The sequence below is a fragment of the Diachasma alloeum genome, unplaced genomic scaffold, assembly GCF_001412515.2.
Source record: "Diachasma alloeum isolate Michigan unplaced genomic scaffold, Dall2.0 Dall_scaffold_01668, whole genome shotgun sequence".
NCBI classification, from domain to species: Eukaryota; Metazoa; Arthropoda; class Insecta; order Hymenoptera; family Braconidae; genus Diachasma; species Diachasma alloeum.
This window is the reverse complement of record NW_021681762.1, coordinates 149,756-176,327: the sequence shown is the minus strand read 5'-3', so window position 1 is coordinate 176,327 and position 26,572 is coordinate 149,756. Positions and strand designations below refer to the sequence as shown.

The 26,572-nt window shown below is 36.3% G+C and overlaps 1 protein-coding gene across 1 annotated transcript in view; it reads left to right on the top strand.

Annotated features, from left to right (window-relative positions):
- Positions 1 to 96: 96 nt before the first annotated feature.
- Positions 97 to 26,572, top strand: part of LOC107046658 (tolloid-like protein 2) — a 50,431-nt gene continuing 23,955 nt past the window's right edge. Inside the window, exon 1 of the mRNA XM_015269319.2 lies at positions 97 to 561. Within this exon, the coding sequence (XP_015124805.1) occupies positions 369 to 561 (193 nt within the window). The 5' untranslated portion in view covers positions 97 to 368. The remainder of the gene's footprint in view (positions 562 to 26,572) is intronic.

The following is a 26,572-nucleotide window of genomic DNA, read 5'->3' as shown; positions in this document are numbered from 1 at the left end:
AGAACGTGAAAAGTTCGAAAAAGCTTCGAAATTCAAAATAAAATATACAGACATGTGAGTTCAACTGGAGGAGCGCGAAAATAGTCAAGTGTCAGTTAAGGTTTGAATTAATACAGAAAATAAGGCACAAGAGGGATTTTGTGAGTGGGGGAATAAAAATTGAGCCGCAAGTTTTGAATAAAGTGGAAATAGGAGTGAAGAGGAAGGAGTTTAGCCCTGGAGGAAGCTAAATCGGATTACATGATTTGATTTTTTGTTTCACCGAGTAGTGAAGTTTTTTATTCTTCCCGAAGGGGCTGGTTGTTTTGTTATGACTCAGTGGAGAGGGAGTCTAGTGCCTGTTGATTTGGTTGAAAAGCTCTGCAGAGATGAGGCTGCATTCGGGGTTTCTTACTGTTGTTTCCATTTTCTTTGTGGAGAGAGTCACGTGTCGAGTTTTACTGGGGAATAATGAGACGATTGTCGCGGGGGGCAGGAGGAAATTTACTATTGAGGAGTTAGTTAATGGACAGTTTCCACATTCTATTACGGGCGATCTGGATCTGGATGTCTGTAAAGCAGGTAAGTTATGGTTTTTTCATTGTTATGAATGGGAATTTGGGAGGGAAGGGGTGGGAATTAATTTCAATTTTTTTCAATCTGTTTTGGACTTCAGAGGTGATGAGAGATGGGAAAATTTTTGTGAGGGGCACAACACTACTTCTAGCCTACATGGAAAAATTTATATTTTGAAGAATATTTTTAAAAATATATGGAATTGGTCCATATTATATATATTTTTCTACATATTTTTTAATGGGGGAGGGAGTAGTGTGTTAGAGAATAATAGAAACAAATTTGTGAATGGAACTCATGTATTCGCCTTAGACGCAGAGATTTTTTATGAAAATTTAATTAATTTTTCTATTCCTTGGATTTTGTGTAATGATTTATTCATTCACATAATTGAACTAACATGATTCATTTATTTGAGAATGATCTATTCTTCAAACGGAGAATACCATGAAAATTTTTGGCTTTTATCCTGTTCCGCAAATATTTGACAGAAACTATTTATACCGATACTTAACTGACAATTTTCTCAACTGGGCTACGTGCAGCCGATTGATTAATTATAATTTCTAATTGAAAATAAATAATTAATAGGGTTTTTAATAGCGATTAATAACCATTGCATCTGCACCACTCGCAGATAACTTTTATCACAGTACTTGTATTGATTATCAGAGCTTTATAGCGAGATATCAATAGAAATAAATGTAGAGGATAAGGTGATCCTGCTCTGTAACAGACTGGTGATCGTGGAAAAGGGCCGGGTGGGCTCGAAAAGAGCCTCTTATCTCCTGTCCCCAAGTGCCTCTGACCGGAAACGAGATTGAATGCCGTAGAGAGCTACAGGGGGGATAGTAAAAATCTTTTTCTATTTTATTTATCATCTTTCTAGCTCTCTACCTTCTTGAATCACTCTGAATCATTCATCCTTTACCAATTTCCAATGTTGTGCATTTCTCCTTTGGTTTATAGCCTTTCTCACAATAGGAATTCTTTCTTATTTTATTGCGGAATGGGAGAAAATGGAGGAAGGATTGCACGTTACAAATCGAATTCGATATTTTGTTTAGTTTTTTTTTATAGGTGAGATTGTATTTTTTTTTACGGACTTCAAATGATAAATGGGTTTGTTTTTGGTAATTATGCAATTATGTCGATAATTTATGATTATGTGGGAAGACATCATAAAACAATTTTCAGCTGAAAAACTTTCAAAAAAATTGTTGAAATATTTTTAAAAAATTGGACGTTACAAATCAAATTTTACATTTTGTTTAGTTTTTTTTTATAGATGAGATTATATTTCTTTTTCTACTGATTTAAAATAATAAATTGGTTTACATTTTTGTTAGTTATGCGGTAATGTCGATAATTAATGATTATGCGAGAAGATATTATGAAACAATTTTCTTAGTAGAAAAACTTCCGAAACATTTGGTGAAAAATCGATAAAAATTGAACATCACAAATGGAAATTGACGTTTAGCTTTCAAATGGAAGTATTGTAATTACCAAAAGCGCAACCCATCAAAAAATCTTAAAGTTCAATTCACACATCAATTTATTCGATTTTTTAATGATAATTTTTTTTTGTAAAAGAAAAAGATTTTTTAAAAATTGCATTGTTGTTAATTATAAAATTATCTCCATAACTAATGATTATCCGAGAACACACCAATGGGCCATTTTTATAGCTGAGAAAATTTCCAACAAAAAAAGTCTCCCAACATCACTGATTATCGAGATAATTTCAAAGTTAACAAGTAGAAACACATCAACTTCAGCGGTTTTACGAGAAATCTCGATTAGAAAAAGGAAAAATTGAATTGTTAAATTTTCATGACATTAATAGCAGTGTATTGTCACCCACCTCGAGCTATAAAAGACCACAATTCAGATGGAGATCAAAAGCTATTGGATAACGTCATTCGCATACCTCGCCTGACCAACTCCCCCCAACAGAATGCCTCGTTATACCATTTTCTGTGGATTATCTGCACGAGGGAAAGACGAACAGCGGGGGCAAATCAACCCCAGCAGTACCTTGACGACAGCTCAACCGTGCAAACCATTACAGAAATTTATCTGCAGAGGCTCGAGTCAGCAATTTTATGTACTTTCAATTTACTCCGAGTATTTCCCTTTTTTTCTCACTGATATTTCTTTCATTATGATTATCAAAGGAATTCCCTAGTTCTCTAGTTCCCAATGCGAGTACACCATTCATTCGGATTTTATTGAATGAAGTGCATTCGACTGAGCAGAAAATAATAATTCCATTAATTATTTCATTCATATTTTTCATTTGGTTTTCATTTCATTAATTGGATAGAGAATTTTTTTACTCGTTTGTTTCTGTTCGGTTTGCATGGACAAAATACAAATTATTTTTTACGATTGGAACTTAGTAATTCTTAATATGAGAAATATGATGCTGGACCATATCTGCCACACTCCAAAATTTACAAATTTAGATTGGTAATTTTGAGAACAAATAAAAAACTGCGACGTAGTGGATAAAAATTAATAGATAAAATTAAAATATGATGACCGTTGGAAAAATTACTGTTAAACATAGATTTTTATTGTAGCTCTCGGCTATTTTTCAGTCAGTTGCCTGATTTTTGGTGCTGCAATAAAAAATAAATAAAAATTTCGGGCATTACGAAATATATGAAAATATTTCGTAATGACCAAAATTTTTTTATAGAGCGAATTAAAGCCCACAAAGAAGATCATACCAAAAAATTGGCTATATCTCCTAGATTTCGAGACATTCATTGAAAACTGGCCGACAGTCAAAATCGATTTAAACCGTTTTACCGCTTCGCTACAGAATTATTTTTTCGTCCGTGCATTTTACACTGATTTGTCCATTAAAAATTACTATGTTAAATCGTGAAAAATTAATTCACATCCCAAACATTCAGCTAAAGTAAATCAAATTGTCAAGGTTTCCGGTATGGAAAGCCCCATCCCTCTCGATTACTACGTTCACATACTAATTTTTAATTTTACATTCACTCCATTTGAGCCGAGTCGATTAGTTAATTCTCACCAGTTAATTCGTAAAAACTTCATCCACGGGGAATGAGATTACACGTCACAAATTTATCACAAATTTAGATTGGTAATTTTGAGAACAAATAAAAAACTGCGACGTAGTGGATAAAAATTAATAGACAAAATTAAAATATGATGACCGTTAGAAAAATTACTGTTAAACATAGATTTTTATTGTAGCTCTCGGCTATTTTTCAGTCAGTTGCCTGATTTTTGGTGCTGCAATAAAAAATAAATAAAAATTTCGGGCATTACGAAATATATGAATATATTTCGTAATGACCAAATTTTTTTTATAGAGCGAATTAAAGCCCACAAAGAAGATCATACCAAAAAATTGGCTATATCTCCTAGATTTCGAGACATTCATTGAAAACTGGCCGACAGTCAAAATCGATTTAAACCGTTTTACCGCTTCGCTACAGAATTATTTTTTCGTCCGTGCATTTTACACTGATTTGTCCATTAAAAATTACTATGTTAAATCGTGAAAAATTAATTCACATCCCAAATATTCGGCTAAAATAAATCAAATTGTCAAGGTTTCCGGTATGGAAAGCCCCATCCCTCTCGATTACTACGTTCACATACTAATTTTTAATTTTACATTCACTCCATTTGAGCCGAGTCGATTAGTTAATTCTCACCAGTTAATTCGTAAAAACTTCATCCACGGGGAATGAGATTACACGTCGTGCCTTGTACTCCTCTCCTCGTCGACGAAATTTTTTTCAGCGTTGTCTCGAATTCTCCGGGGAAGGCTGTAAGACGGGTTAACGAGCAAAAAGCCGGACCCCCAGGCCTTCTCAACTCTTTTCTTTACAGGCTCTCTTTGACCTTTTTTCCCCAACGTCTACGAACTGTGTCGAGATATGTGTAACAAGCTGTCCATTTTTCTTCATCTGACGAACCAATTTCTAACCCCTTTCCTATTTTTGTATTTTTTATTCGGTGGGAGAACATTCCTCTTGCACCGGATGCACGGAGGTCACGAGTCATTCAGCATAATTTTTAAATAACAAGGGATGAACTGCATTCGGGAGAAATATTTGCGTGGCGTACTCACTGCGAGAAAAAGTATCAGTTCGTATCATTCGACAGAAGGAATAAAAAATACGTAATAAATGTGTTTATCACATATTTTCGTCTCGAGATGAAGTCAGTGTGCAGGAAATGCTCTTAATGTTCGGCGGAGAAAACTCCGAGTGCTTGATAGAATTTTTATACGGTGGGAGAATCAATTTAGAAGAATATGTTTCTAAAATTCAGTTTTACTTCGCTTCGAGGGCGTCCTTTTTTCGTGGAAGAATTCTCCAACTGTATTCTTTTATTTATACAAGCTGATACTTCCTCTAGTGCTGCACTACAAATTTTTATTAGAAACATCTGTCGTACAATCCTGAGACTGGATTAATTTATTCAGTGGTTGAGAAAAGTGATTCATTCTCAATGAGATTTACAAACTGAATAAACCCTTTGCAAGAAAAATCATTCTGGAACGAAGAATGTATTTCTGACGAATTGTCAGTTTTTTTCTAGAGCCCAGATGTGCCTGAACGTCTCAGTGTTGGATGAAAAATATTTGGAATAAATATGCGCGTGAAGTGCTCAACGTGAAAGAAAAGCTTGAAGGGAATGTCTGTACTTTTAAACAGAGGGAATAACATATTTGTTATAAATTTTTTCGCACAACACTCGAGATGAAGTCTCGAGACGAAGTCAGTCTGTAGGGAATGCTTGTGATATTCGGCCGAGAAAATTCAGAGCGCGTAGTAGAATTCTCTCCAGGTGGGAGAGTAAACTTAGAAGAATATGTTTCAAAATTCAGTTTCACGTTGCCCTGAAGGCATCTCCTCTTCATAGATAAATTCTCCAGTTACATTCTTTTCTTTCTCTGCACTGAGACTCAATCTATTTAATCCAGTTGTATGTCAAGATCTTTTCACAATATCAACGAATAAATCCCGAACAAGAATAATTTTCCCGGAATGAAAAACATACAATTCTGATAATTAATCAGTCAGTTTCTTTCTAGAATGCAGATGTGCTTGAAAATCTCTCAGTGTTGGATGAAGAATATTTGAAATAAATATTTGCGTGAAGTATCATCGCACACGGAGAGAAGATTTTTAGAAAAATCCTAGTGTTAGCACGAGAAAAGAGCCGCAAAGGGACAGCCAGGAAAAAATTCCAGTGCTGGCACTAGAAATTTTATTGGGGAAAACGTGAATTTTTCCCTGAATTTCAGTGAAAATTCCACAGAAATCCCCAGAAATTTTAGCAGAAATACCAAGAAATTTTACCTTAACAGAACTAGAATTTTTCACAGCCGGTGGATTGTAATTTTTTCCAGTACTCGTACTAGAATTTTTCTAAAAAATTTCTTTCCGTGCAAGGAAAAGCTTCAAGAGAGTGCTTGTACCTTCCAACAGAAGAAATAAAATATTTGTAATAAATTTTTTCGCAGAATACTCGCCTCAGAATGAAGTCAGTCTGTAAGAACGGCTTGTGATATTCGACAGGGAAAATTCAGAGCGCGCGATAGAATTCTCTTACGGCGGGAGACTCAACTCGGAAGAATATGTTTCTGAAATTCAGTTTCACTTCGCCTCAAAGGCATCCTTTCTTCACGAAAGAATTCTCCAACTATATTCTTCTATTCTCCACAGGCTGATACTTCCCCTTGCGATTCAATACAAATCTTCATTGATGGATAACTCCACAATATGGTACTGAGACTCGATTCATTCTGTGCGCATTGTCAACAATTTTTATATAAAAATTCCTGCAAACTCCTTGAAAATTATCATCCAATGACCATTCTACCGAAATTTTAAGGAATATCGTAATTCAAAATTCAGTAACGAAGCGGTAAACCGGGTTAAGTCGATTTTAACTATTGGCCAGTTTTTGACGAATATCTGGGAATCTAAAAGAGATAGAAAAATTTTGGTCATGACCTTTTTTGTAGAGCCAACTGAGGGTTATAAAAAAGGTCATGTGCAAAATTTTGCTATCTCTCTTAGATTCCGAGATATTTGTCAAAAAATGGCCAAAGGTCAAAATCGACTTAACCTGGTTTACCGATTCGCTACTGAATTCTCAATTCGAAGAAGTTCGTCAATGCAAACTGTAAACTTCCGTTCAATTATTGCATAAAAATTAATAAAATCAGATCAATATATTCTACAATTTTTAATTGATGCACAATTTAGTGTAAATTGGCACGCAATATTCATGTTTTGATAAAAAATTAATCAGTTCTTCTCATTTTATAGAGCTCCAACATGAAGGCAATTACAGGATTAAATTTAACTTCACAAAACGTTTAATGATGAACTTGGCTATCATCTTACATTACGAAATACTCAAGGTGGAAACTACTTAAAATGCGTAAAGTGTATCTGAGATAAGTTTAAGTAAGTTCTGAGATTCTCATCTCTTTGCTGCTCAAAAATTCACAATTGCTTTAAATTTATACTAAAGTTTGAAATTTCTAAATTTATTCCTCTTTACATCTAAATCGATGCTGCTCTCCTAGAAATGACTATTCAACTGTCCATGAAATTCTAGTTTTTCTTCAAAAATGCAGTGATATATAGTGATCTGTTGTCAATGAGATTCTCAAACTGAACAAATGCCTTTCAAGAAAAATGTATCTGTCTGAAGGGAAAAATTTGAGACAAATCATCTAAAAGTCTCGACAAATTTTACTACTTGCAGAAGAAATAATTTATTCAACAAATCTAGGTACATTGCCCTTACACGAGGAAGCGGGGAGAAAGCATCGAAGTACAGAGTGCATATTTTTGAATATTTCTGCGCAAGTGAAATGAACTGGAACAGTTAAAATATTTACCAAGGATTAAATGAGAGACAGCAAGAAATTACGAACAGATTTGGGAACTCGGGCAATTACTGGAGAGAAATTCGGGCCAGAAGTTCAAAGGCATATCAGTTGTGTTAAAATGCTTCAAACGCAAGTGATCGTAATAAATTTTCCTGTACGAAAGGTAATTGTGGAGGGAAATGGTTTTTACTAAAACTTACTGCTGTGAAAAATATTCTCCGTCTCGCGCAGTAAAAAAATAACATCTGTGGATACAAAAATTACCGTTCCCTGTACAGTAAAATTTCCCGCACCTGTGTAGTATTTTTGTCTGGCAACTATGCGAACGATATGAAATAGATGAACGTGAAAATTCACTTCAGGATTTGGGAAGAATTATTTTTCTCGGTTACAAGAAAATATCGGGAGATTGACTTATCGTTCACGTTTGCTGGAGTAAGTTTTAATGGAATGCCGGGTGAATTTTACAACTTCGGAACGAACTAGTTTGACGTTCAGTAAATTTTTCGGAATGGATTCTATTGCATTTTTGTTTCATTAAGGATATCCAAGCACTTTGGCTATTTTTTTTCCAGTGAAATGCTTTTCTACTTTTGTAGTCGAACATCAGAGCCTTCATTGGAGCCTCACTTGGCCCTGTTTCCGGACATTTTACAATCATTTTAACATTTAAACTTTACTAGTCTGAATTTAAATCTCGATATTAAGCCGTTAAAAAACATTTTTGAAGGTTGAAAAAAAAAATAGAAAGTTAACTTTTGGGGGAAGATTGATGGAATAATTAAAAAATTGCTATTTTTTAAAATTACGAGCTTTTTCTATAAATACTTTATAAACAATCAATTTTCTACTATAAAAATCATTTGTTTGGACCCCTAACAAAATTCATATTCAGAATTTTACCAGAAATAGATTTTATGCCTAAAAAATTAAAGTTTTTGGAAGTTTAAGCAATTTCAATCATTCATTTACAAACAACTGTTTAAAAAAATAATAATTCTGTGCAAAATGTAATTTAAAGGACGCTGAATATTCATGTCTTTTCATTCAAATTTTTCTCACGCAATTTAATTGCCAAATTATAAAAGACACTTGAACATCCTCAATTGGATCCATTCGATTTTTATATCAAATATACTAATTAGAGAAATCACTCTTATCACCTTATCCTCCCCCGTTTGAAATAAAATGACTTCTGCACACGTGATGACTCGATAAAACCGTGAGAGTTGGTATGCACTCATCGGCGCCCATTCTTCTCGGCGAGATGAGTCCGTGACGTATCCGACACGCGAGCCTCAACTTCACTATCTCAAGGAACGGCCTCAAACAAACAGTTCATCCCACTGCAAGTTACTAACAGCTTTTTCCGTTCCAATTCCATCACGCTCGTGTGCGCACTTTTACCCGTGTTTAATGGAAAAAAAAATCATAAGTTTCACCGAAATGTTGTTTTCCTTATTTTCTCCGGGTAATTATCATATTTCCAGGGGCTCGGATATTATTTTTAATTGCACATTAGGATTTTATCGAACCGACGCTTACATTTCACTCTTCAATTATTTTTATGCGAAACGTTATCACGAGAATGCGATTTTATCCAGGCTCTTTTTAATTTATATTACTCCGTCCGTTTACGTTGCATTGGGGAAATTTCAAGCTCCAAAAAATCGTGGGAAACTTATTACTCTCCTCTTTAACCCAGTTTTTTTCAATCCGAGGGAAGCATGAGCGAAGAGTATTTTGGGATCTTGGTACTTTCTTTAACCCCTCTGCACTATCATTCAGAGAATGACTTCATCCCAATACAGAATAAGAATTTATTTGAAAATCATCTATACCGGAATCCAAAATATTATTCCAGATTCCAGAGTGTAAGATCCCGGAAATTATCTCTCATCAAAGAAGTATTTCATTTGTAGAGAACTTTTCCTCTAGAATCACAGCGAAAATATCAGAATAGTTCATCCCTAATTGCTCCGAAATAATCGAGAATCCCCAAAAACATTTTCCTCCCCCTCGTACAAACACCCCAAGAGCCCGCTCAAGACCAGTGAAATAACCCAACCGCAATAAAAACGTAGCGAGCACACCTCCAAATATCTCACTGCGGCGTAACTCCGGTTTTTAAGTACCCTCAGAGAGGCAGAGAAGAGAGAAAGAACACTGGAGAGAAGAAAAAGAGGAATTGAAACGAGTTGGAGAGAAAGAAGTGAAGTAAAAAAACAAACTGATGAAAAAAAATCTGCAGTTGAGCCCAGAAAACGACCACGTGAATTGGCCAGTTAAGGTGAATGCCAGTTGGAGGTGGAGTTGAAGCTCACTTTTGATTAGAATTCCTCTCGTTGTCGTTAAAAAAAGGTGAGGAGAAAAGATTAAAAAGGTGGGGGGGAAAATATAGAGATTTGCATTTGGGGAATTTGCATTTAAATTCGTCCAACGTTTTCACTGGATTCCCGGACAGTTTTGTTGTTCTTAACGAGAGGATAAAAAAGAAAAACAGAGATTGAATATATCTATACGAATGACCGTGATTGGGTTGTGAGATAATGGAGAGCGGTGATGTCTAATCACAAAAGGCTGAGAGTTTTTTTCTCGGTTGGGGGAGGAGAGATAAAACTGCGTAAACTGAATGTATTTATCTTGCGAGTCGAAGGGATCATGAAGAACGTCACTTCGTTATCTCGGGGAAGCCCTTATTATCTTTGTAGAGCGTGAGTGGTTGGAGTAAAAAATTGGGAGAGGCATTCTGCGAATATCTCCGGAGGGAGTTGGGGGAGAGGAAGGTCGTAACTGCAATTTTTCAATTACACGGAGAGAAAATTCTATCAAATTAGTGTACTATCTGTCAACCCGTGGGACCAAACCATGGTCACTAAAAAATTCGGATGTGGCTCGCCCTCGGCTCGGGCTACAAACTCATATTCGCCAGAAAAGGTTTTTCCTGCCTGATGATAAAATGTAAGGGAGAGTGGGGTAAAACGGCCCCTTTTGACTTTTTTGTGATACTCATAACTCAGAAACAAATTCATTAATTGAGATCAGTCTAGACTCATGCTAAAGGGGAAGAAGTGTAATTTCCATGGAAAAAAAATTATTCCATTTTATTTAAAATTGAATGAGCTGTTGACATTTTTGAAAAAATCAAAAGGGGCCGTTTTACCCCACTCTCCCCTACTTCAATTGTAAGCACCAACTTTAAAAATCATTTTTGTTGTTGCCCGGCTCCTGGGGGTTCTCCAATTTTGCAAACGGTGTCTCAATGGATTCAATAATGTGTGAAAAAATCTCCATAAAATTGGCTGCATTTTCTGAATATTCTCCTCCTCGCCCGACTATCTTTACATTGTTTCATACGTGAAAAAATACCCAAAAAATATCTTCACTGAGAGAAAAATTTTCTCATATGTACACCATATTTACTTGAGAGAAGTAAATTATTTTCAATGGTTTAAATCTCAGAATGTTTGCGGTTCACGGAACTCGAATGAATTTTCATTCATCACTATCGTTGGGCACTATACCATGAATATATTACATATCGAAATATTGCGACTGCATAACAAAAAAATCATGACAACAGTAAATCCTTGAAGATTGACGATTCGTCGCGATTTGAGTGAGTTCATTAATATATTGTTTATAATATAAACAATGGAAGAAAAATTACTTGCCTCAAGAAAATATGTTTCAGATATTAGAAATTTTGGTTCTCAGTATTGTTACGATACCACTAATCGGCAGCATTTTGGCCTCACCTCCTGCTCCCAACTACTTGGCAACAAAAATGGAGCATCAAACGTTCGGGCGGCGGTATTTACACTTCTATTTACTCCGTCCGTTGACAAAGTGCGATTATTTCCCGAGAACAATAACTTGTTGCGGCGACGAGGACGGTCGACGTTTGTTCACTATTCTCATGTACCCAACTATCCCCAGGACGCTCAACAGTACATAGAGGACTGACTCTAGCAGTGGTCGAAGGGGATTAAGGTCAAGGGGTCGTACCGGCACGTCGGCCACGTCTCCTAGCATATCCGGCTCTACTCCCGAGTCTCCCGGGTGTTACAGAGGCAGCATTATATCCTCTCGCGTACCCCATACAAACCCATACGACTATTCTACACCGTGAAATCCCGGAAACACCGGGGGTTTCGTGTGTTTCGCTGGTGCTGACATCCTCTCGATAGTTTTTATTAAAAGTTGTGGGCAGGAAAATAATCAAATGTTGAGTTATCCACGGAGCGAAACATTCAATAAAAATTACCAGAAAAAAACGTAAAAATTAGATTTTGAAACGTAATCCGCGAGCGAAGTAAAATTCAATGAAAAGTGTGAGTCGGAACGGAAATTGTACAAATCGCCACGTAAATTCTACGATTTGTTCCGTAAAAATTAAACACTCGTCTGGTGACCCACCGCTGTGGGGACAACAAGTCATTCCGTAATTTTTCCCCAACGATTGAGAAATTTTACGGAACGGAACGTAGAAATAACTCACCAGCTTCATAAAAATTGTTGAACGTTCAAGAATTTTTGATTTTGGAGGCATAATAAGTCGGTAAGTTTCTGTAAGATTTTACTTCTTCGGGAAAAATTATGTGATAATTTCGGACTTTGTTCGGTGATGAACCTGAAAATTCACTAAACGTTTCAGATTTCTTCTCTTCTATTCCTATAAAAATTGCCGGAAAACGATTCCCCACTGCGGATTACGTGAATTGTTCCGTAATTTGTACCGAATATTTCTCTCCGTATCTGTGATTTGGGGAGGCGAAGTCTCCTTTACCGCATTGTACAATGCGGGAAGAACAATTCAATGAATGGGGGATGATTTTTTTACAAATAATTGGTCGATGAGAACGAGGTATTGATGGTATCCGATTAGAGGAAAATGGAAAGACAATTAACATAACAGAAGAAATAATTAGCATAGACATAGTACACTGGTGAAAAAATTGGAATTTTATGGATTACTTTTCCCAATTTGATTTCGACCAATCAGAGCCCAGTATTTGAAGCTACCCGATAGTTTAATTCGGATATTTCCGCCTAGATTTGGAATATTTCACAGCAGTTACTCATTTTTTCTGAAGATCAGAAATGAAAGGGCACAAGTGTTAGAATAAGGGCCCAAATAAGGGCCTTAGGGTCATATGGCTCGTGGAAAATTCATTGTTTATAAATTATTCATCAAACAAGTGTTGCAATGTTCGAAAATTCCATTTTTATCAATAATTTTGTGAATATTCCCCCAAATGCAGACATCCTTTTCCTTTAAAATATTCTCAAAAAAATACAAATGGATTGCTCTCCCGGGAACATTTTAAGTATTCCCGGATTTCTGCAATGCATTTCTGGTAAAATTAAACGTACTACATGTTATTTTCAGGGTAAAAAATTTATGAAACGTTTCCGCGGCCAGTGAAATCCCGGGATAAACCCGAACCCCCAGACCCAAAAAACTTAAATCCCTCACTTACATCCCGCTATATTTTCAATTACGTACTTAAGTAAAACACAGATGAGCCAGAAACTGTATCGGGATTAACCGTGAGATACGGCTCCGTCGCCCCATGAGGAAAAAATTCATATTATTTCTCTATCGTAAAAATTCTCATTCCCTCGTTTGTTGCTTTTTCTTCATTTTAATAATTCATTGCATATGCTAGTGGCACTTTGGCATTTAATGAATCTCAGGAATGTATGGGGACAGTGCACGAAGGGTTCTGTATCCATCGCAAAATCCACACGTAGCTTTGCACGTGCTTTTGCATATCACATACAGCGAGAGAGAGCAGACCTCCCCTTAATGTCTACGCGTCTATGACTACTTCACCGCCGTCACGTACGTCACGCAAGGTATTCACCCAAAGTCAGTACGAACCTACCGCAATCTCTGGGCGCATTGTTTGACCCTTCAGGGTCATTTGGGTTCAAACAATCAGAAAAATCACAGTCAGAAAAACTGAACAACTGAATAATTGAGAGAAATTGCCTTTTCTTATTTTTGCATCGAAAAAAACTTCAACAGACAAATAATTAAGTCTGCATTTTTCCGGGGGCGGGGGAGGGAAGGGGTAACGTAAGGGGAGTCTCATTATTTTCGAGCTTTGATTCAATCCCTGAATACGGAAATTTTCAATTTTCATTGTAACTATTCCACTGTGGATTTGAACATTTTTTAAATTGACATTTTTGCTCCCAAATGAAAGCTTTGTAATCGGTTAAATTCAAGTTTTGGATGTTTTGTGTTATATGGACCCGGTATGGTCCAAAAAGTCTGAACATGCAATTTTTAGATCTCGTTCGTACGCGTGTGTGATCGTATGTAACAAAGGTTTTCTTCAATTGGTCTCTAATGAATGAATGGAATTGACTTTTTTTTTTTTCAAATGTAGGTATTGTTGAGCCCTATCGATCGCAACTGATTAAAATTTACTTTATTTTTTATTCTTATTTTTTTTATTTATTTTTTATTCATCGATTAGTTTTTTTAATTTTCGAATTTTTTCGAAAGGGATGATAATAATGATGATGATAATATTCAACTAAGTTGAAAATCTGACAAAATTAGTTGAAAAGAAATCTTATTAAATTTAATAAAATGAAATAAACAGTGGATTATACATCGCAGATGAAAATTATGTGCAAAATAACTATTTGGAAGCATATTGCTAATTTATTAGCAAAAATAACAAAAATATATGCAATATCAGAATAATTTTTCATTTGTTTTCATCAGATGAATGTTCTTCTATCTTTTGAAACAATATGAGAATGCATCTATCTAATCTAATATTAGAATGCATTTCTATCTACGCAATTATCGGTGTAAAACCGTGTAGGCTATTGTGTTCTCTCAAAATAATGTTGAACGCAACTATTCAATTATAACAATTAACAAGCAACCAAGTGAAATAAACTGAAGATGATCCGAGAAAATTTAATTAGCTGTCATATGCACGTGTATTTAATCTAAATATCGCGTATGAATAGTTGACGGAACTCATCTGCCACTTGGGCTCGGCACTGGTATACGAGTGTTTTGTCCAGCTGGAGTTCTCTGCAAACTCTTGTCGAGCCGTTTAACGCTAACGAGCGCTTGCCCACTAATTGACGCAAACCAATTAAACCTTACGGCTCATGTATACTCAGATATGAGCCTAGTTTATGCACTGATGATTTGCGTGACGCGTTCTTCAACTCTTCCCCGGCATTATTCGAGAAATTGACGGTCTTTATTATGCTTATAATAATAAAATTTGATGAGCACGAATGAGAAAGGAGTTATTATTTGTTATGACAATGTAAAACTTGGCGTCTTCGAGACGTTTTAATTTTAGTAATTGGACACAAAATGTATTTTCTTCGTGATGACAGAACTTTCGAGTGTTTTAAAATGAGACTTTTTTTAAATTTGAAAATAAAACGTTTCATAATGTCTTGCAATACAAGTCATCAAATTCAACTCATTGTTCATCACTTGTGCGTAAAGTGAAATTTTACGCACATGGAGACATTTTTTAGAAAAATTCTAGTGCTGGCACGGGAAAAGAGGCGTAAAGTGACGACCAGGAAAAAATTCCAGTGCCGGCACTAGAAATTTTATTGGGGAAAACGTGAATTTTTCCCAGTATTTCTGTGAAAATTTCCCAGAAATTCTACCAGAAATACAAAGAAATTTTATCTTAACAGCACTAGAATTTTTCCCACAGTCGGTGGATTGTAATTTTTTCCAGTACTCGTATTAGAATTTTTCTAGAAAATTTCTCTCCGTGGACGCTCCAAGACTCGGACTCAGGGTCACAAAATCCAGGCACTTGCAAATTTCACCGCAATCTCCTCTCAAGAACAATAAAATGCCCTTGAAAATATTTCGACAATAGGACGATGATTTTTTAGTGAATACATTCATCGCGATGAGGAGACAATGTTCTAGCTCCAAATATTGGCGGTAGGATACTAGAGAATGCGGGCTGGAATTCTTGGTAGACAAGGTCACTTGGCGTTCACGGGATTCCAACGGGAGGATATCTTCGTGGGCGACGGGGGAATAGAGTCTACAACATCGCAATGTACTCGATAAAATTCTCTCCTTGGCAGACGAAAAGAAATACCCGAAAGAACGGGAGGGATGGAAAAGTGGTCCCGAAAAGGAGAATGCCATTGAGTTGAGTTGACTTATTCCACACTGACAGAGAAAATTAATCTTATCAAGATATTTTTGTTTGAACCGAATATAATTCCTTTCAGAGTTAACAATAAAATAAATACACTGAATAACAGCGATCACTCCTTGACATATATTTTATCGAGAAATATAGGAAATTTTTCTAGAATTGAAAGATGTTCATTTTATTTGTTGCAATAATTTGAATATTTTGCTGTCTCCACGCTGAGAAAAATTTTCTAGCCAAATTCTTGTGCGACAACAAAAAATTGTTATGCTACACCAGGAAAATAATTGGGTGCACCATAATTGAAATCAAAGTAATCTGTCGTCGAATTAAAATCCGTTTGAATTTCTTCACCAAAAAAAACCCATCAAATTAGGATAAAAATATAGCCCGGTGGCTTGGCCCAGTGGATAAGTTCGTTGCCTCACATGCGAAAGGTTCCGAGTTCAAATCCCGGACGGGTAGAATGGTGCGATCTAACCATTTAAAGTCTTGATCATCATTGCAGTATACTTTAACCGGGTCGAAGCGATGTAAAATAACGATAAAAAAAAAGAATAAAAACATCACAAATTTCGTTTCAGAAATAACAATGGTACCTCTTATATGTATTGGATTTTACAATCGTCCTCACATCCACAATTATTAATTTTTTAAAGAAAAATACTTCAGGCACTGCACAATATGGTAACAGAGTGATTCAAGTTTTTTGATTTCCCAAAACTAACAACTATACACGAAGACGATTCTAAAATTCAACACATACCCGGTAACGCCACCGCTTACCCCTTGACCCCAAATTTTCAAATTCACGAAAGAAAATTATATTAGTTGATGAAAAATAGAACTTTCTCACTCTCGTTATAAATAAATATGACTTGATTCAGAATACTGTTTCACTTAAGTCAAGTAAAGGTATCTCAAAGAGGAATAATTAATTTTTATTGTTATTTTTATTTTATTTTTATTTTAAAGAGGAATAATTGGTAATCACCATAAGATCCTATCTATTTAAAATTCGTTCAAGCATATAACCCTTGTTCCAAGAAAGAAATGTCTCGATAAAATTATTTTTTTTCTATCTGTGCCTTGATTCAATTATGGAATTACGCCAGTAACGAAAGAATTTCCTCCTCAATCACCAACAATTAAGAATACAGCAAAGTACAGCAAATTCCACATAAATGTAAAGAACGAGTGTTCCGTGGGCGACTCGTTCCCAAGATGAAATTCCCTTTTTATCAACAACAAAAAGCTTTAATGATCCAAAATATCATCCCTTCTTCCTATAATCTTTCCCCACAATTTACGTAATCAACGAATAATGAAAGGGCATGAGGGCAGATGCATAAGTCACACTCCTAGACAGAAAATTTGCTGGAGAGAGGGTGACAAGTACGAAAAAGAGGTAAAATGAATTGAAAGAGGCACTAAGAAAAATTGTCACGGTGAAAAATAAAAGAATAGTGGGGGTCTTTTGACAAAAGGATGAAAAGGTTTCCCAGAGTGTTCCACAACCACTTCCGTCTCCCTTCCCCTCGCCGTCATCCTCCCGCCGCCCCTTCGCTTTATGAATTAAAACGAAAAATTAAGAGGGAGCCTGCCTCTCGTGTCTCACCTTCCCTGTGGTCGTCACATCTCACTCGACTGCACTTGGCATTATTCCCGTGGTTTTCGCGGTTTACACTTTTCCCACCAAAAATTCGAGTTTCAAATTTTCTGCAACTGTTGTCCCAGAACTCGGCAATTTCAGATGGTGCGAGATGAAATTGCATAATGAAATCTTAATTTTTGATTCCAAAAATAGGAATACATTGTTTTTAATTGATGAAGGATGAGAAGTTGGTCAATGAGATGTCCTCGACCCCACTGAAATATTCATGGATCGTGAGTTGGATTTGGGGGCCGTAACCTCATTCGATATATTTATCTATCCATTTTTAATGATTGATTATGTATGAAAGTAGATTCGATAAATTAAAATACGTAATTGGCAAAAAATGGATAACAATTACATAATAATAATCATCCGATAAATTTTTTAATCTACAATTCTCAATTTCTATGGTTTATTCTATTGCGTCTATGAAAAGACAAGAATAGAAATCTAATTTATGGGTATTCTTCCAGTATTTAAAAAAATATATCGATATATCGATTTTTAAATTTTTCGAAGACATTAAAAAATTATTTTTTTAGTGCTTCACGCCCACTTTTTATTTGCATTTTTTGAATCTCTTCTCGCTGAAATATTGATATTAATATTCCTCTAATACTTGAAAAAGATATAAAAGCAGAAAAAAATCCATTTTCTAGCCGATTATCCCTTTCTGAATGTTTTTTCATTTCCTTTTCATAATAATAATTGGAATCCCACCATAAGAATGAGAAGTACCGATTTCCTTTGACCATATGAAGGGAAAAATAGATTTTTAATTTTTTCGGGAATACACGGAGAGATTTTTCTATTACCCGAATGAGATCTCGAATGTTTTTCGTTTTGTGTATTTGTTTCGATGCCAAAAAACACTTTTTATTGATCTTTAACATAATTCTTCTTCATTCAATGTTGTAACTTGTGAATGTAGATATAAAAAGAATAAGAATAAGAATGGATAAAATTAAATTAATCTAATTGTGCAGCCGAAAATGGAAATAAAATAAAATAAAATAAAATGGTATAAATGAATCCTGTAATTCAACATAATTGTAATATTCGGAGATGGCTAGGACCACCCGCGAATGGCTGACCTGGAGAAATACACTCCTAAAAAAATTAATTCTTCTTATCTCCCGAGAAAATAATTCCTTGACAGAAGTATTTTTATTTCTCAATGTATCTGCCGTCGAATAATGAGATATTTGAGTGGATTGAAGGTCTGTGACCGTGAGAATCTACTCCACGCGCAGCTGAAGGCAACCGATAACCTCTCAACCTCTGACACCTCATGTAGGTTTTTCCTCATGAAGTATTTCAGTGCGACACCCGGCCAAGTTCCGTGAAAATTTCTCCTACAAACTAATTGCGTTCTAGTTCGATATCAGCGAATTCCTGCGCAGATGTGAGACGTATTCTTGCCTTGCGACGCTTAAAGGCGATTAATCAGATTATTACATGATCGGGAAGACGTCGCTGCACTGTGAGAGCACTTCGCAACCGCGTAATACAATTATATTCATGAAACGCTTTTGCATAACGCCTTTTGTTTCCTGGTGAGGGGCACAATATTCACTGACATTGTTTTTGATTACCATTATTCAAATGCGAGCTGTATTGAAGGCAAATTTAGAAAGAACGATGGATGGAGTCGAATGCGTTCAAAAACGGCGATTTTTCAGAACTTAATAAAGAGGAAAATCTCGTTAATGTTGACTTATTATTGAAAGAAAATTATGAGTTTTCTTTGTTCAACTGAGAGGAATGTAACCCATTTCGATTTTTTTCATTCTGATCAATACACCCACAGATTCATCAGCCTAAAATCGCGAGGTGAGCGCCAACCATACGAGCCACGCATCCAAGTGATGAATGGAGCGTCTACTAATACCAAAATACGACACTTATACTGTGTGTGAAAACTCACGGCACTATAGACGGAGAAAATTTTTGTAGAAAAATTCCGGTGCAGCGCCCGAAAAATTATGGACCAATAATTTTTGCGGTGCTGAAGGATAACTTTTCTGGTGTAGCATGGCAATTTTTCTGGTGCTACACAATAATTTTCTTTTGCGTGCACGTTTGCCAAAAATGGCGGTTTTGTAGAATGTGATGATTAGGAGAAATTCATAAATATTACACCTGATTTTCAAAAATGATGTTATGCTTTTGTTCAATCGAGAGGAAAAAACACTATTTCGATTTTCTTCATTCGAACGAATATAGCCAGAGATTTGCAAACCCAGAATGACGAGGTGGGCGCGGACGCGAACCCGGGATTCCCAGCAATGGATCATTGGATCCATGTATAAGACAATAGAAAAAATCGTCCGACGTTGCCAACTTTTTCAATACACGTTCATTGTAAAATACTACACATCAATCGTCCGAGTGCAGAGAGAAACGCAAAATCGATTGCCATTATTCGGATTGGGACTAAATTGAAGGGGAGTTTACAATGAGTTATGACTGCCGTCGAAGGGAATTAAAAATGGCCACTTTCCAAACTCAATCGTCAGAAAAACGCCCATCAGGATTCAATTTTAATGGAAAAAAAAAATATTATTTCTTTGTTCACTCGAGAGCAATAAAACCCATTTAGATTTTTTTCATTCTGCCGACTACAACCAGAGATTTACGGAACTAAAACAGCGAGGTGGGCGCGGGTGCGGCCCCACGCATCCCAGCAATGAATGGAGCTTCCGCTAATACCCGAATACAACACCTACGCTGCATGCAAAAATCCCCAAATCACTGCCCACTCACCGCACTCCATCTATCATTGACATTCTCCATTCACAATAGAATAAAAAAATCCTCCCGGGGTTTCAATTTTTTTTTCCATTCCGCATTCATTGACAAATACCACACGTCAATCATCCGAGTGGAAACAAAATTGTAAAACCATGAATGGCGGGAATAAGCCTCAAACTATCGTGAGAGCTTCCCCTTTCAGCCGCTCACCATAACAAAAGGACTAATGGGAAACATGGACAAAAAAGAAGTGTTTCCATATCAAAATGAAAATTTGAATGCAACATAAAGATATGGATTTTTAAAAAGTCGTGTTTATGACGGATAATTGATTGTTCTGAAATTATTCTTGGAAGAAAGGTAACATTTTCGAATACTTCATGGGACTTTCTCCACAAAAAAGTCTTGACTCAAGTACATCGCGACGCAATATTTCGATTCTCCCAACTAGGGATGCATAATGACTGTAATTTTTTACTTGTGGCTGCGTTTTTTTACATTTTGAATTTTTGTAAACTGGTCATTTCTATGGTCGGTCTTTTTTTTCATTTTCTTCACTAATTGTTTTTAGAAATTTGAATAAAATTATGAATAACGTCGAAACGGAAATCGAAAATTTAGTCAATATTACCCTAGTATGGAATAGTAAAAAAATCAGGAAAACTTCGTACTTTTCTCATTTATTATTATCATACAATCTATAAAGCTCAATGCCCGTGAATTTTCAGGCAATTCATTTAAAATTTTTGGAATTCCAGGAAATTTTGAAGGAATTCCCTGAAAATTCAAGGGAGTTTGGCAGTAAATATTCATTTTCACTTGAAATCTCGTGCAAATGGTGGAATTCCCGTCCTCCTGCTGAATTCAAGGTTTTTTCCGAAAAATTCAGCCCAATTTTTTCAACAGTGCAGATTTCTCTGAATAATTAACCTGAAACTTATCGTTCCCGCGAATTTCTCCACGAAATTACGGATTTTCAATGGCAAAATTCCTTGAAATTTCCTTGAAATTTTGAAAATGTGACTTATTAGAAAATTTCCAAGACTCTTACCGGAAATTTCATTGGAAAAGTGTTAACAGTATAGCAGATTCCCGAGCAAAACCGAACCGCTCGTCAATCATTTCCAATTCAACCTATCTAATGGCAACCAGCAACTCACAATTTTTTAATCCTCCCTCCCACCCCCGAGAATCCATCGCCAGCCTCGAACATGAGGCTTCCTCATTCCAGCTACCCCTCCCCCCATGCGAATCAATACGATACGCACTCGCGGAGTAGCCGTAGCGAAAGCTGAGTGTCTCGCATTAGGTGAGGGCCCACACGCTCCAAAGAGTCCGTCTATGCACCATTTGAAACGCCGGAAAGAGAAGTTAAAAGAAAAAAGTAATATAAAACGTCAGTGAATGGTGGAGAGAAAGGAGAGTTGTTAGCTGGAGGCTTTTGAAAAAAAATCGTTAATCGAGTGTAAAGAGGCTCAAGAGCTTTTAAAATGTCCTTTCTAAAACGAAATTCTCGAAATTAGGTCATACTCGGGTTGAGAAAATGAGGGTAAAAAAAGATGTGTGACCTAAAAATTTAATTTCAAAACTTTTCACGGAAAATCATAGGTGGAAAGGCAGAGAGTTGGTGGAAATTCTGAAAGACTGAAAATCCCAGTGGTGGCAGGAAGTTCGATCCTCCGAGCTCCTGGCGAACAGGAAATTCTCCCTATTCCTCTTCACCACCACTCCTTTCAACATTTCTTGCCGTCATGCAGCCACCTGGAAATAGAAAATAAGAAATCCAAGTGGTTTTCACGATTGGTTGGCCTAGGGATCGATTCCGGAGATTGCTGCCTTCGTCCGGTATGTTTTATATCCCGTGCGCCGCTTCAGAGTGGGATAGTATAGCTGCAAATGACTCGTGTGTCTAGCCACAATGGGCGAGGGATCGATTAAAATTTCAAATTGACCAGGTTTGAATCGGTATACCAATAGGCAATTTATGACGGGAACTGGCACGATTGTTGTTTATATGCTACTTCCGCCTACGGGTTCACTGCTTTCGACGGTGGGCCTTCATTGACCCAATTGGGGATGTCGGGAAAAAGAGGGAATGGTTTTCCGATTTTTGGCAGGCAAGAATTTTGATGATTTGAGTGGTTATTTTTCGGGGAGTTTAAATGAAAATTTTTTCCATCCAAATTTAAGCCAATAGAATTGCACTATTCGACGTTTATTTTATATAGTCAACACGGTATTCAACTGATTATCAACTACCTGCCAGTTTTATTTTGGTTATTTCCTCCCAGCTTTTGAATATTTCGCAGTAGCTCATCATTTTTTCGGCTCATTTCAGATCAAATCCTGCATTTGACAGTCTACGAAAATCGGGTTATTCTATTAACATAATTTGTTCAAATCCTCCCTAATTCACCTCCTGGTGTTGTCCACTGCACTTTCATTGGCCAAAATCCGATTGGGAAAAATAATCCGACAAATACCCCTTGAACCTATCGAAGAATACCTGATAATTTTGAAGCTCTTGTGGTATTACATACAAAAATTATTGGAGTAATTTTTTTTCTTTCTCGTATATCTTCTCGGGTTTTTACGATTTATTCCCGTCGCATTCCCCCGTCTCCGGGCAAGGGAACAATCGAGATTCGACAATTATTGTACACTAGTTTACTAAAGTTCTGAAACAAAATACATAGGATGCAAGTTCAGATTGTTTCAGAACTTTAGTAAATGATTGTAGTATCGATACAAATTTTTGTCTGAATTTTCCGTATGAAATACTGGATATTGCTATCAAGTGACATTTTCTCTAAATAAGCCCACCATCTGTGTGACGTCAGCGATTCCAAACCCCTATCGAAAAATATACAAGAAATACATATAATATAGGCTAATTTAATATATTCTTCGGATATATATAAGATTTATATATATAAAATACATATGGAACATATAGAAATTTATATTTTATATAACTTTTATATATAAATCAGGCCAATTCCATATATAAAATATATAATTTTCAGGATATATATTTTTCTGTATATGGGAAGCGTTTGAAATCTTCAACTTTTAACAATTAATTATCAATCAATGCGCAACATTTCGAACGTTCGTGAATGAAAAACGAATTATTCCGGTCTCAAACTTGAGATTACAAAATTGGAAAAAAAGTTCGTGCAAGTTCCCTATTACCGGAGTTGTCACGCAGTTTTTCCCGGATTTTTCCCCCGCAAAAAATACCTCCTTCACCTTTTCAAATCCCCTCCCATTTCCAATTAATGCCGGAGCTGAGACCACCGGACGCTGCAAAGTCGTGAATTTGGTCCTGCGAATCATAAATATACCCACTATCGGAAATAAACCATCCCTCACAGCAATATATACGGTCATGGGGTGGATCGAATGGTAAACCACTCGCTATTTCCCCTTCTCGGGACCCTTTTAACTACTCGCTCTGCTGGGGAATTGTGAAATACGCGTTAAGCAGGGAAACAGATGCATTGGGAAGAGATTTCGCAGCGGATGAAATGCGTAGGTGATGGCGGAGGGGTGTGGGGTTTCAGTGCTGTGGAAATCCCCATACACCGAGTTAATTAATGGCACCTGACCGTATTGCAGCCACGCTTTTCCCAGATGCAACGCTTTCTCGCATAAACCACCCCTCCCCTTGGCTCGCACCAACCCCNCCCCCCCCCCTGCGCTCCTCGCGCACCTGATGCTCCTGAATATATATCTATCGTTTTTTAATGGGATTAAACGACATTGTTCCGTGAATTCCAACGGCCGAGAGTTTTTCCAACATAAAAATCTTTTTTATGATAAATTTTTATGAGTCCAAAGACCTTTCCATCTCATATTTTACTGCAGGCATAGAAAGCTTGAGGAAAAATTATCGCACTTAATCCATCATCTAAATTTTGGAATATCGAAAACAAATGTTCACTCGGATTAGTATGAAAAACGGGGGGACGTTTAGTGGGACCTTCAAGGCTCGTGAAATATTTTACACGGAGAGAAAGATTCAATAAAAATTACGTATATTTTCCGTAATTTCGGAGTGAAATGTGGTTGTAGGAAATTTTACGGAACTGTCGCGGAATTTTTCCAGAGCGTTCCGTAATTTTTATCTGACTCTCCTGTGAAAAATTACGATACCGTCACTAAAATTTTCTGAGTCGATTCCGTAATCGGTAAGCAAATTGTGAGTTCCGTAATTTGTACTGAACATTTTTCTCCGTGTACACAATTTTTTCTGAATTGAAATTTTTTGTCGAACTTTCGCGAGTTCTTTTTACTTGATTTTTTTGCCGGGGAAATATTAGGACGTGATAAGAGTTACTCAGCTATTCGTTCGTGCATTCATTCATTCTTTTTTATTTTACTTGATTTTTTTAATGAATGCACGGGGAAAAAGTTGGAGGGAAATTATGAAACAAGTCATTTAATCGGGGTACTAATTTCTAGATTTTTTCACGCTTTATCAAGAGTCTCATCCTTTTGGAAACCTTTTTCTCTCAGCCTGAGAACGAAATTATTTAACGAGAGCTTTCACGATTTTAAAAATCGGCGAAATATATTCTTGTACGAAGTAAAACTTCTTTGTCAAAAGTAGGTTTTCTGTCAGTGTGGATGTGGTTTTTTTATTGAAGGAATAGTAAGATATCCTTCGCAAAAGTTTTTTTTTATTGAACTACAATGTCGCTTCATGATTACCTTTCGAATAGGAAAATTTGCCACGATTTTCTAGTAATTTTTATTTAATTTTTCTGTTCGTGTGGAGATCCAATCAATTGATGGAATGGAGTACATTCATTCCTCAATAAAAACACAATTAACATCGCAGCAAAAATGAATGTCTGAATTTTACATACATACTTTTTGCAGACATTTTTCAGACACTAAAAACCGTCTGAATGAAATGAAAATTTGTTTGAATTTCAAACATGAATTAAGATGTTTGGGCACCGGTTCGTCTGCAATTCAGACACCTTTCCATCTTATTCAGACGTTTTTTAGTGTCTGAAAAATATCTACAAAAGGTGTGTAAAATTCAGATATTCGTTTTTGCTGTGATTGATTCAATATCACAAGTTTATTCTATTTTGTATTTTCCATGTCCAAATTAAGACATTTCCTTTGTAATTCTCTCAACTGTTTAAAGTGAAGGCATAATACTAAAAAATCATTTAGTTACTTGATTAATTAATTAATTACCTGGAAGAATTTAATTGGACTTCATATCATAATTAATTTTAATGAGAATCTCATTACTGCGATGCGATAATTGTTTTCCTCTCCCACTCTGCCCGAATTTTTCATCTGATTGATATCGTGCTAAATCTATTAATAGCGACGGATGCATATTGATATTCCAATCACATTTTTCCACTTCTTTTCATCGATCCCTTAATTGATAATCCATTAACAAGTTTGATTAAATGCAAACAAGCCGTCCGATGCGAGTAAAATGTATGAAAAAAAATATGACTCCATTGTCCGGATGAATAGCGCGAGCTTATCGTTATGCGTCACTTGGTCTCACGTAAACTCAAAATCAATTAGTTCAGTCCGTACGCGTGAGAGCGGTTAGTGAAGTTTTTTTTTTGAATCGTTATATTAATTGATGGACAGATAACACGGGTATATTTAACCTGAGTACATACCGATATGTAATTCAACGAATTTGTGGATTAAATCCGTATGGGCTTCCACCCTTTCGGTCTCTTCATCCAGTGAATGACTGTAATTTCAGGGATTGGGAGGGATAAAATGTATTTATGCACCCTCTATTCAGTGTCCTGCCGATGTCGTATGCATAAAAGCCGCCAGTTTTCGTTAATTAATCAGAACAAACTGATGTTGTTCGGTGCATAATCATTTCATTATTATCGTTGGGCGAATCGCATAATAATTTATGGTAAAGAAGAGCTTCAGACAAGTTTTTATTCAATAGAATATTCAGATTTTTTCCGTGAACGAGACTGGGGGCGCACTCTCGTGCACCTCTTTGATGTGCCGGCAATGAAACAAATCTCGCGAAAATCGAAAAAAAATCCAAAGAGAATCAAAAGAGAAACAAAAAATCCCGCACCGCCCAGCCGGGATTCGAAATCGGGCCTCCCAGTTACCCGAGTCGAGGATTTGGTTCGGATTGGACGTTCACAGGTCTTTCAAGATCTCTCCAGACCTAGATGGACCTGGTAAGTCCCAATCAGTTCTGCGACGTACTTTTCCAGAGACCATTCGAATCCTCAGTTCTTTTCGGTCCTGAGAAGTCCTCCTCGATGCTACCGAGAACGCGTGATTTTACGAGCGGGTGAAGGGGAAGGCATGTATGCGGAGGGTTGAAATTTGTAGCCAACGAGGAGACAGGGTTGCAGAATATATTTTAGCCACCCTCATCTCCCCGTTTGCAGGCGGTGTTTAAATAAAAAATAGTGAACGTTGATTCTGTATTTATTGACCCCCTGATGCCAATGAAACCCTCGGAGGTGACAGAAATGGGGAAAAAAA